Here is a 12558-nt window from a genome sequence, read left to right on the forward strand (position 1 = left end):
ACTGGGGCACAGGCCAGAGGTGTGGTGGGTGAAAGGATTCACCAGAGACAGAGTGGGGAACAGAACAGGCAGACTGACTGAAATACACTGCTGAGGGGAGCAGCGGGCGAGTCGAGAGGTCTGCTGTGCTATGTGGGTAGCTCCCTGGCTGGGGATCAAACTCATGCTGCAGTGGCTGCAGATAGCTTCATGGGTTGCGTCTTAACCCCTTGCTCCACCAGGGGGGCCCCATTTTATTCCTTTTAATGGCATTTTAAAAGTGAGCCTAATGACATGATTTGTATTATTAATGTAAATCAACCCTGTTAAATAGGATGTGAAAACAAGGTATTGGGTTCTGATGAACCACCTGGGCCTTTTACTTTTACTTTTGCAGTGGTTTTCTGGGTTAAAAAATAAAACAGGGCCTCCCTGGTGGCCTAGGGGTTAAAGACTCAGTGCTACCCTCGCAAAGGCCCACTGTGACAGCCTGAGCTTGAGTTCGATCCCCCGCCAGGGAGCTGACCCACATGGCACAGCAGACCTCTCCCGTTTCACCCACCACTCCCCTTAATAGTGTATTTCAGTCAATCCATCTGTTCTGCTCCCCACTCTGTCTCTGGTGAATCCTCTCACCCCCTGTACCTCTGGCATATACCCCAGTTCTTCTACACACACACTCTCTCTCTCTCTGAAAAAAAAAAAAAAAAAAAAAAAAAAAAAAAAACACAAAACAACTTTTCCTCAGAGAAACAGTAATATGTAAAATATATCTACCCACTCATTCATTTAGCCTCCCCCTTCTTGCTCTGAAATAGTCCCTGAGAGACTTGTTTGAACCTTCAATTCTGTATTTAATTCTTTAGTGGGAATATAAGAGTCACTCATTCTTGTAACAGTCACTGCTCTATAAGTAGCTCAGCTGGGACTGGGTGTTGAAAGGCACAAGGGCTAACAAAGGACTAATCCAGTAATTAGGGGAGCTGAGTAAACCATAGGAGTCAGCACTTCCCACTAGACAGCTGTATGGATTTATTGAGCTATATTTCTAACAGTGCTATCAGGAATTCCAAAGCATCACAAAACACTGAATTCATATTACAAATATCTACTTAGCTAAACTTTCTCAGTTTGTTCAGGGACTTAGTTTCACTTTGTGAGGTTTATAAAAGATTATTAACTTACACGAAAAGAAAAAAGCAATATAAAGTTTCCAAGAATCAGAAAAGGAACATAGTGCTGACAGCTGCCTTTTCTTTATGCCCCAAGAGCAAATGCCCTGTAAAAAGACCCAGTATTAATAGGCGGCTTGGAATCCTTTTATTTTACTATCAGGAAGAGTGAAAGCAGCAGTTCTCAGTGTGGCCTGTGAACCTCTAAAAGGTCAAGGGTCAAGACTATTTCTATAGCAACACTAAGATGTTATTTGCCTTTCTTACTGACATTACTTACGAAGTAAGTGGAGATTTTCCAGAGGCTACATGATGGTAAATATTGCCATATAATGAATGCGAAAGCAGAAATTCAGCTGTTTCCTTTTCCCAGAGCTTTGTAAAAAATGTAAAACAAAGCCACTCTTCACTGACTTAGGAAAATATTTTTCATAAGGTCTTATATGAGGGGCTTCCCCGGTGGCGCAGTGGGTTGAGCGCAGTGCTGTGAAGCTGTTTGCAACCTCTGCAGCGCTGGTTCGATTCCTGGCCAGCCAGGGAGATTCCCACATGGCGAGGGAAACCTCTCCTGTCTTGCCTGCTGCTCCTCTCAGCAGTGTACTTTGGTCCTTCTGCCTGTTCTGCTCCTGGCTCTATGCCTCTGGCCTATACTCCAGTGCTTATATAAATAATCTTAAAAAAAAAAAAAAGATCTTATTTGACACATAATAGCTCATGTTTAAATAAATGCATGAATAAATATTTTAAACAATCTTAATTTCTAAAATGGTAATTATTACTTACATAAACAAAAGAGCTCTTGGGAGTCTTCAACTTTTTTTTAAGATTTATTTACTTTTATTTATGCAACAAGAGCTGGGGTGCAGGCCAGAAGTATGGGGGGTAAGAGGGTTTACCAGAGTCAAAGCAGGGAGCAGAACAGGCAAATCTACTGAAATACACTGCTGAGGGGAACAGTGGGAGAGACAGGAGAGGTCTGCCTCATGATGTGGGTCAGTTCCCTGGCCGGGGATCAAACTCATGTTTCAGTGGCTAGTGATATCTTGATAGTACTGAGACTTAACCCCTTGCACCACCAAGGAGGCCCTTCAATATTTTTTAAGTGTATAAAAGGGCTTTAAAAATTTTTGAGAGCTGCTAGATGAAAGCAGTCTTTTCTGTTATCTTGTGTTGGAACCCTAACTTTCCAGGTAAACTGTTTAATCCTTAAAAAGTCATCTTTATGTGTTTGTTCATTTGGAGTCTGCGCATAATCACATGGAATCCAATCTGTGAAACACAAACTGTATTATGTCCTAGAAAGTGCTAAAAAAACATGCACCTAAGTATTAGTCTGTCTTTTAAAGGAAAGATAAAACTTTTTCTTACTTGGGGAAAGAGTGGTCTCTCATCTCTTTTTTTTTTTAGGCACTCTGCCATTAATCTCTTCATGGCTTTTGGACAGTTACTCCGTACCTTACTGATATCTGGAGATAGGTATCCTCGTCCCACCATAAAAATTATCTGGAGAAACAAAAAACACAAATCATACCACTTGTAAATAAGTTACAAAATGCATAAACTGAAAATTCAACACTTGGACACTTTGCATAAACTGAAAATTCAACACTTGGACACTTATGACCTATATACTTTTCTGTGTGTTATTTTGTTTCATTAAAAAGTTAAAAAATACAAACCTAGTATTTTGATTTCTATAATCCAAGATTGTGGGGATCCAAAACTTAATGGGCTGCAAGTTGAACCCCTCATGACTCCTGGACTAGGACACAGGTCTTCTAACTGCTCCCCAAGCTTCCAGTCTCTTTTTGCTAGTCCATTTTCCCACTGATAGGATAATCACCCTAAAAACCAAATCTGACTGGATCTCTTTTCTACTTAAAAAAAGATCTTACTGACGACCTATTGTTACTGGGTCTTGAGGAACCGCCAAAGGGGCAATTATATAAATCCGAGAATCAGTGCCTTCTCCAGAGGGAAGAAGGTGAAGTCATTAGGAATGAAAACTCTTTCATTAAGTAGAAAAGCTTCTTTCCCCTGAGTACAGACTTATAATTTTTCTAACTTCTTAATTTTCTAACTTTTGGCTCTTTTTAAAGAGTGGGTAAAGACAAATATTAGGATTCTTGGGACTCAGGAGGAAAGAGGTTTTGACCTTAGAGCGAACAGGTCCAGCAGGCACAGACTAGAGGCTCAGGTGGAGGGAGCCAGTAGGAGACCTTTGTCATAAGGCCAAGCTGATCAATAGGAACAATCAAGTTTGATACCTCACTTTATGGTTTTTTCCTTTTCAGTGGTGTAACAACCCTTGCTTAGCATAAGCTCATTTGCCAGGGCACCATAAAGGTGGAGATGGAAGAATCATCCTCCTTTTCCACCTTCCTTTTATTTTTATTTTTATTTTTTTTGTGAATTTATTTTATTTATTTATTTTTTAAAGAGGCATGTATTTTATTTATTTGTTTGTTTGTTTGTTTATACAAGAACTGGGTACAGTCAGAAGTGCGGGAGGGTGAGAGAATTCACCAGAGCCAGAACGGGGAGCAGAGCAGGAAGAAGGACCAAAAGTACACTGCTGAGGGGAGCAGCGGGCAGCAGGAGAGGTCTACACGCCATGTGGGACCCTCCTCCGGTGGCCGGGGAGCAGCCGGGGAGCAACCGGGGAGCAGCACCAGCGCTGCAGAGGCTGTGGGCAGCTTCGCAACCCAGCACTCAACCGCTGCGCCACCAGGGAGGCCCTCCACCTTCCTTTTAAAAACTGCCTTTCTCCCTCTTTGCAAAAGGCAGAATTTGTACCCACACGGAATCCAAAGATAGTTTGCACTGCTCCAGGGTTAAAACTGCTCGGCGACCACATACTCCCAAATACTGGCATCTATCTGGGCTCTAGGGAATGGGAAATGGATTCCTTTGCAGAGTTTGTTTCTGAATCTTTTTTTAAAAAAGATTAATTTATTTATGCATAAAAGAACTGGGGTGTAGGTCAGAGGTACGGGGGGGCGGGGCGTAAGAGGACTCACCAGAGACTGGTGGATCTACTGAAATACACTGCTGAAGGGAGCAGTGGGCAAGACAGAAGAGGTCTGCTAGGCCATGTGGGTCAGCTCCCTGGAAACTCAGGCTGCAGTGGCTGGTGACAGCTTGATAGCACTGAGACTTAACCCCTGTGCCACCAGGGAGGCCCCTGTTTCTGATTCTTAACTTTCAGTAAGGTTGTCAGCACTAATTGTTAAAATACTCTTTTTTTTTAAAATATTTATTTATGTATACAAGAACTGGGGTACAGGCCAGAGGTGTGAGGTAAGAGGATTCACCAAGACAGAGTGGGAAACAGAACAGGCAGATTGACTGAAATATACTGCTGAGGGGAGCAGCAGGCAAGTTAGGAGAGGTCTGCTGTGCCATATGGGTAGTTCCCTGGCCAGGGATCGAACTCATGCTGCAGTGGCTGCAGACAACTTCATAGGTTGCGTCTTAACGCCTTGCGCAAGGGAGGCCCCAAAATACTTTTTTTGAAACAGAGTGGGGAACAGAACAGGAGGACTGACTAAAGTACACTGCTGAAGGGAGCAGCAGGCGAGACAGGAGAGGTCTACAGCACCATGTGGGTAGCTCCCAGGCCGGAGACTGAACTTGCACTGCAGTGGCTACAGAGAGCTTTATAGGTTGTGTCTTAACCTCTTGCGCCACCAGGGAGGCCCCGTCAAAATACTTTTTAATGGCAAGTTATTATGTAAGTCTTGGTATGTATAGAAATGAGTTCAAGTAACTGAGTGATATGGTCTATGGCCCACAGAGAGGTTGGCTTTTGGCTCCTTGGAGGTAATCCCAAGGCCTTCTAAGTGTCTTCATTTACTTGGAGGCACTGGGTCATGCCAGGGAGTCTATGCCATCAATGTGATGTATAGGGATGGCTCTGAGTCATGTGTAACAGTACGGCTGGAGGGGATGAACCCTAAGGTCAGTCACAGAGGTGATCAATTTTATCTATGTGATGGAGCCCCAATAAAAACACTGGGCCCCACGACTTGAGTGAGTTTCCTGGTGGCAATCCTAGGTGGGCCTTGTCACACACTGCTGGCAGGAGAATGCAGTGTTGTCTATAATTCCACTGGGAGAGGGCAACTGGAACCTCCAACTGGAACTGCCATGGCGTCAGCCATAGGTGTCTCTTTCCTTGGTTGATTTTAATCATAGGTGATTACTGTGCCCCTCTGTTGTAATAAACTGTAACTGTGAATATAAGAACTTATAGCAAGTTCTGAAAGATGTAATGAATTACTGAATGTGAGTGTGATCTTGGGAACAACTGAACTCTTCATATGGCTATAATAGAACTTCTGACTTTCCATTTTCTAGCTTGAACATGTCTCAATACTTAGTTCCTTAAAAACAAAGCAAGGAAAATGATCAGTGCTAAGTCCTAGGTCATCACATTAATGGTCATATATATCCACAGATATATGAGTGAATGAAGGTTAAAAAAAAGCCCCATGTTCATTAATGTACATATTTCCAATCAATCTGACCTTATATCTTTCTGTACATCAACATTTTGGTTATTTTCATCAGTTACATGTTTTTAATATATAATTATTAACAATAGCATAATTAAGAACTTCAAAAATTAACATTCAGGTCCTAAAGTAGTAGGAAAAAACTTTAATTGTAAATTTAAACACTTTTTTGTTGAAGAATGATGAATAAAAGGCTTTAAAGCCTAAAAATGTGTCATATTAGGAAAAAAATCTGTGGGGTAAGAAGAATACAAAGAGTTGAAAGAGAAAAAGATTCACGTAAAAAAGTTTCAAAAACTAATGAAGAGGTTTTATTATTTTCTAAACAAGGGACAGTAGGCATCAATCAGTATGATTTTTAAATTTTATTGGCTACATTTAAAATAATGCATAGCATATATATCAGCTTTGTTTTAAAATATTAATAGACTAGAAATTACGTTCTTTGCAACTTATTTAAACTTAAGATAAAAATTTTTAGATGTCAACTAGAAAGTGTACAAGGAAGTATCCAGTTCTTAAAAATTCTTTCAAGAGGGGGGCCTCCCTGGTGGCACAAGGGATTAAGCACAGCACTATGAAGCAATCCACAACCTCTGCAGCATGGGTTTGATCCCCAGCAGGCCAGGGAAAAACCCACATGGCGCAGCTGACCTCTCCTGTCTCGCCCAGTGCTCCCCTCAGCAGTGTGTTTCAGTCACTCTGCCTGTTCTGTTCCCTACTCTGTCTCTGTTGGATCCTCTCCCCTCCTGCATCTCTGGCCTGTACCCCAGCTCTTATATACATAATAAATAAATCTTTAAAAAAAAATTCTTTCAAGAGGAATTGAGAAAAAAAAAAATCAAAGCTAACGCTTTTATACTTCTATATTTCCCACAGAATACATAGCAGGTACCATCAATAAGGGAGGGCTGACTGATGAAGAAGCAGCAAGAAGGAAAATGGAAGTCTTTCCTGGATTTAATTTGTGCACAGAAAATTCCAGTAGCAGTACTACAAAAATCAGTAGCTCGATCTGAAATTCTGGGGTGGGTTATTGACGTTCCCAAATCAGACTCAGTGCTCCTGGTGTCTCCCTCCACTCCTTCATTCAGTCCTCTGTGTACAGAAGCACGTCAGCTCTCCTCAATGGCACCCTGCACTGCCTCACTAGAACTGTAAACCCCAGTAAGAGCACAGTCAGTGTTGTATTCATTTTTGTATCCCTCTATATGCCACAGCGCCTTGCACATGTCAACTTTCAAAAAACTTAAACATAATTTGCCTGTTGATAAGACACTGATACTTATTTCGTGTCTCCTGAGAACTTGTGCTCAGAACAAGCTATCAGACTATGAGAAAGATCAAGCAACCTGTGAAAAGGTCCTCACAGAAAGTCCATGTGGAGAAGAATGGAGACCCTGACTGAGCTTCCAGAAGACAGAGAGTACACCACCTTGTCAGGAAAGTGAATGAGCCATTTTAGAAGTAGATCCTTTAAAACTCAGTGAAGTATTCTCAGTCAATACCATGTGAAATAAGGATAAGCCTTTTTCACTGACAACAACCTAGGTTATATAGTCTCCTAATTTGCTTAAGCTACTATGCATTGAGTGGTTTGTTATAAAGCAATAACTGGAATACACTTGAAATAACAGATTTATTATCTTATTTTCTTATAAGGCAACATAGTCCTTCTGCTCTAAGAAAAGAAAGTCATGGGGGTAGAGTCAATACACCTTGCTTAAATGAGCACATTTAATCCCAAGTTAGTAGAGAGGAGGTGCTGAAGGAAGAAAAATAGGGCAACAGGGGAGTAAGATGTAATGATAAAGAGGGAGGAAGAAAGACAAAGTAATTTCTCAGACTCTTAACATCTGGGTAAGTAAAAGCATGTAGAACATATCGGGATGGTCATCCCTCAAGGAGCCAAGAGACCTGTTTCGGGAAATAATATGATTTTATAACTGGAAGACGTTATTTAATCCAAATTCCTATTTTTATAATTAAAAAAGAGAAATTAAAGAAATTTAAAAAATTAAAGAAAAGCTCTTCTAAGAGGTAAGCTGGTGGTGAGTCCAAGGTCCACCATAACATCACACTAAGCTGACTAAAAGGTAATGAAATATAATGAAGATAATGGGCAGAGCTTATCATTCTTTTTTTTTTTTTAAACCTTTTTTTTTTTTTTAAGATTTATTTATTTATTTATGCAAGCACTGGGTACAGTCAGAAGCGCGGGAGGGTGAGAGAATCCACCAGAACCAGAGCGGGGAGCAGAGCAGGCAGAAGGACCGAAGCACACTGCTGAGGGGAGCAGCGGGCGGCAGGAAAGGTCTGCGCGGAGCAGCGGGCGGCAGGAAAGGTCTGCGCGCCCAGAGCTTATCATTCTTGATCTCCTTCCTTCTTCATCAGTACTTAACTTGGTTTCAAACTGGAAAATACCAGAAAGTTCTAACTATACTACTAGAAAGAATGAACTAGTAAAACCTTACCCTTCTGTTGGTCACTCTCTCACTTCTCTCGTGGAGAGTAAGCCCCCTGCCACATCACTTAATATACTCCCATGGAGGACAAAGCACCTAAAATGCCACAAAGTGGATGAGTGCGAAATTTGGGATGCTTTTACCCATATTTTGGAGCTAATTGTTGTTTTCATTCTGTAATTGTATTCTTTTACTGAAATAAACTTACTTGTTGATAAATGGATGTTACCCTGATATACAATTCATTAATTTCTATTAATTAAAAAATGTTGGGTATGGCCTCCCCTGGTAGTGCAGGTGGTTGAGCTCAGCGCTGTGAAGCTGTCCGCAGCCTCTACAGCATGGATTCGATCCCAGCCAGCTGGCAAGAATCCCACATGGTGTGACAGACCTCTCCTGTCTTGCCTGCTGCTCCCCTCAGCAGTGTATTTCAGTCAGTCTGCCTGTTCTGTTCCCCGCTCTGTTTCTGGTGAATCCGCTCACCCTCCTGCACATCTGGTCTGTACCCTGGTTCTTGTATGTATGAATAAATAAATCTTTAAAAAAAATGTTTGGGTATATTAGGTAATTTTAGTGAAGGCAATTCATATTTGGGGTCAGTTTTAAAAGCCTACATGAATTTAATGTGGTCAGGGTAAAAAAGCAAAAGGCTGCAAAAGGCTACACTGGCAGTTTTTGGGAAGGTAAGGTATAGGAAACTAGGGAGAGAGAAATAGTCCCTTCTCAGAATTCTCTTCATAAAACAGTGAAAGCATGATGTAACAGTCCTTTCATTTACCTAGTAAAAAAACCAAACACCAAGAAGTCTAACTGATTTTAGAAGACTCTGAGAGGAAGGAGTTCACGGCCAAGCACGTGCTTGACAGCACAGGGGGTGACAGGGAAGGCACACCGCCCAGATGCAGCAGTGGCAGAGCTGAGTCTTCTAACTGCGCTATGGGCCAGGAAACGAGAGGAATACCCATCACTGGAACTCTGGTTTCTAGTCAGAAGAGCAGGAACTTCACTTCATTACAGCACTTAAGAATACCCCAAGGCCTTGTTATTATTGCCAAAAGTAAATATATGATTTATAAAGCTGGTAACAAAGATCAAGAGATGAACCCTGCACGCTCACCCAGGGCTCAACACTTCTTTTCTACTATTGGAGACTATACATATAGTAAAATAAACCCCAAGAGCTGGTAAATATTTACCTGGTCCCTGTTGTTGATGTTTGAGTAAGGTAACTGTCCAGTCATCAGTTCATACAGAACAATCCCAAAAGCATACACATCCGACTGAAAGCTATATGGGTTTTTGTCTTGCATTCTGATTACTTCTGGTGCCTGTTAGAACATAAAAAGAAAAATATTCTAGTTTATTCTTCACTTCAAATGATAAAGGTTGGAAAGCAAACTATTATAATTTCCAGAACAATGTTGTCAAATTATCTATCTAGCAATTAAAAAATATCAATTCTCTCACTAATGTTCAAAGTAATAAAACTCAGCAAGATAAAGACAAAAAAAATTCTCTGTAAACTCTTTAAGATGCAGTATTAGCTAAGATTCCATAATGTGTTATTTAGACTTGATAATTTACCAGCCACCTTTCTGCACAGAATTTTATCATTGATTTATTCTATCAAGAATCCATTCCGACTTCCCATTTCCAAGTCAGTGTAGAGACACTAGACCTGTGTTTATAAATGTTTGGGTAACATGGTACCTGCCCTAGAATTCAGGTTCTTTCCACTGGGACAAATGAGTCTCATCTCAGGGCACTGTAGACAACAATGGTAACATTCCAATACTGATAAACTCTAATTCCTTTCTTGTCTCCAAAAGTGTTAGAAACATGCCAAGGATGCCTTATTAACAACAGCAACAGACAACAGGTAGATTGAATAGAAGTGGCACAGGAATCTTGTGGCTGATTTTAAACATCTTAGTCACAACTAGACTTCTTACTGCTTACATGAAATACAATAAATGTCTGGTTAAATATTAGCATAAAAGATTCCTTCTTTAACCTTGCATCTTGTATACTCTTTCATTTGGAAGGAATTAGAAAAATTGCAGCATATTAATACAAACTTTGTGATAGCAGTCGTTTGATACCAAAAGGATTTACTGCAAAAACAGCTGAAAAATCTGAAACAACATTCTGGCTGCTGGTCAGAGGAAGGAAGGTCAGGCTTATACCAGGGAAGGCCAGTGAGGTGCTCAGCTGTAGCTGCAAACCAGAATCACCTGTGGTCAACCCTCTCAACTTCCAGACCACATTCAAGTGCAATAATCTAACATCGGCATCTGGGTATAGGGTCCGAGCATAGCTAGTGTTTAAAGCTCCCTTGGTGATCTTAATGTCAAACCAAGGTAGAGAAGCATTGATGAAAGATGTGTGAGATCTGGATGAGTGAAAGGAGAGAGGTGGAGAAGGCTGTTCCTACTTGCTTTTGTCATACATTTTGCTGACAACTACTTTTATTAACACAGTATAAAGTAAACTACATACAACTGTGATGTCATGAACAAGTCAAATATTGAGAGGCTGGTATGATACAGACATAATTTTCAAATTATGGACACAATTTTTGTGAGGGACAGATTAATAAATCAGTTGAAGAATTGTCTTTTTAAATTTTAGCTTTAGCTCATTGTTGTTTCATGAAGTTGTATGTCATCTATTTACAAGAAATGCACGACTGATCCTCAGTTAACTGATTTATAAAATTTTCACACAAAGGTTTCTCTTTTAAGACATAAATGAGGTTGAGAAGATATTATAATCAGAGAAATTGTACTGCTAGTTCTGACCAAACACTTCCCTCCCCTAGTCTATGCATGTTTGTTTCTGAAAGATTTATTTAGCAATTGAGCCATCCATTGGCTATTGTCTTGGTGGAATAAAGAATGATCCTGCCCACCCAGATATCAACAAAAAAGAAATTAGAAGAAAATAAGAAACTTCATGTGTAATAATCTACTAACACAAAAAGGTTTGTTTTTGTTTAAGACAAAAACTTGCCTGAGTCTTTCTCCCCCACGTTAAAATAAACACACCTTTAAAACATGTCTCAATTGTTGCTTTGTAATTTAGGTTTTACAAATTCAGCATTTAAAATTTGTCTTACCCTCTCTTTAGGATATAGTGCCTTCTTGCCTTAAAAGTTGCTGAGATCCAGATTATAATTCTTATTTAGCAAAGTCTTGCTTATAATTCTTAAAAGTTAAATATATATTTAGAAATGAAGTAGCAACCCACTAGTCCAACCCAACATTATAGATGGAAGGAAGGGGGGTTGGGGGGTTGGGGGGCTGAGGGGGAGGCTGAAAGGTGCAGGTCAAGAGTCAAGCACCAGCACCAGAATGCAGCCTCCACCTTGCTATGTGCTCTGATTCATTTGTTGTTACCTTACAGCCAAATTTAACCTAACTAGGCTTGTTTTGTCTCAGAATTCCACCTCAGAATTCCCTTCTCCAGAAAGGCTACATAGAGCCAAGGAGATCAGGCAAATGCAACTTGAAAAGTCTCTGCAGCTTCTGTTTCCAGTGGGTGTCTGGAGAGTCTCAGTGCAGATTCAGGTAGTTACAGTTAAAAGTGTACTAGTAGTTGGGAAATCCCATATCCGGCATTGAGCAGCAGCTCTCAAACTTTTGGCCTCAGGACTCTTTAGTCTTAAAAATAACTGAGGGAACCCAAGGAACTTTTATATGGATTGTATCTGTGGATATTTATCATATTAAAACTTAACTGAGAAACTGTCAAAATATTTGTTAAATAACAAAATAACCACTGATGTTACTCCAATCATCCATTTTTAAAAGACACATCTGGTGAGGAGGATAGTACTAAGATTTTCTTTGACTGACAGGGTTCCCAGCACCAGCTAACCCAGCAGTACCTGTTTGCTTTGGCATCCGACTGGTTGGGATGCATTATTCTGTCTGAAGGATGTGAAGAAAATCTGGTCTCAGGGCCAACCTTGGGGAACTGCCGTGAGGGTGGTGGGGATGCGGTTGAGAACTGCTGGCTTACAGACTGTCCTTTTCACAGCCTACTGCAGCAACTATACAGGAGTTTGAGTTCCCTGTTCTAGAATGTCTCTTTCTTCCTTTTCACAAAATAGAAATAGGAATAAAGAGAAAGAGCTGTCCAGGCCAGCACAAGGCTGACAGTGTAATCCACCGTCTCTGTCTTTTTCCTCTTTTGTCTTTCCTCGCTCAGCTGCCCCAGAAGCACAGTTCTCTCTGGTCTACAGGAAGCAACCTTCCAGTCTAGGCTTAAAGAAGATTGTGAAATGGTTCTTCTCTTAAAAGTAGTTCTCTTGGCAAAATATTAATGGTGGCAGATCATGCCTGCTTAAATTGCATCCTTTTCTTTTGAAAACAGGGAGCACAGACTGTTTTGAACACAAAATATCTCAAAGAGAAAATTTGG

General features: G+C 40.6%; 1 protein-coding gene across 3 annotated transcripts in view; it reads right to left on the reverse strand.

The window, feature by feature from the left end:
• The window catches only part of BRAF (B-Raf proto-oncogene, serine/threonine kinase), a gene marked incomplete at both ends in the record, with an annotated part of 139544 nt that overhangs the window by 8718 nt on the left and 118268 nt on the right, over positions 1-12558 (reverse strand). For all 3 annotated transcript variants that reach the window (XM_084229991.1, XM_084229992.1, XM_084229990.1), the window contains 2 exons: positions 2520-2654; positions 9330-9461. In XM_084229991.1, the coding sequence (XP_084086117.1) occupies positions 2520-2654; positions 9330-9461 (267 nt within the window). The remainder of the gene's footprint in view (positions 1-2519; positions 2655-9329; positions 9462-12558) is intronic.

The sequence above is a fragment of the Talpa europaea genome (assembly GCF_964194135.1).
Source record: "Talpa europaea genome assembly, chromosome: 3".
NCBI lineage: Eukaryota > Metazoa > Chordata > Mammalia > Eulipotyphla > Talpidae > Talpa > Talpa europaea.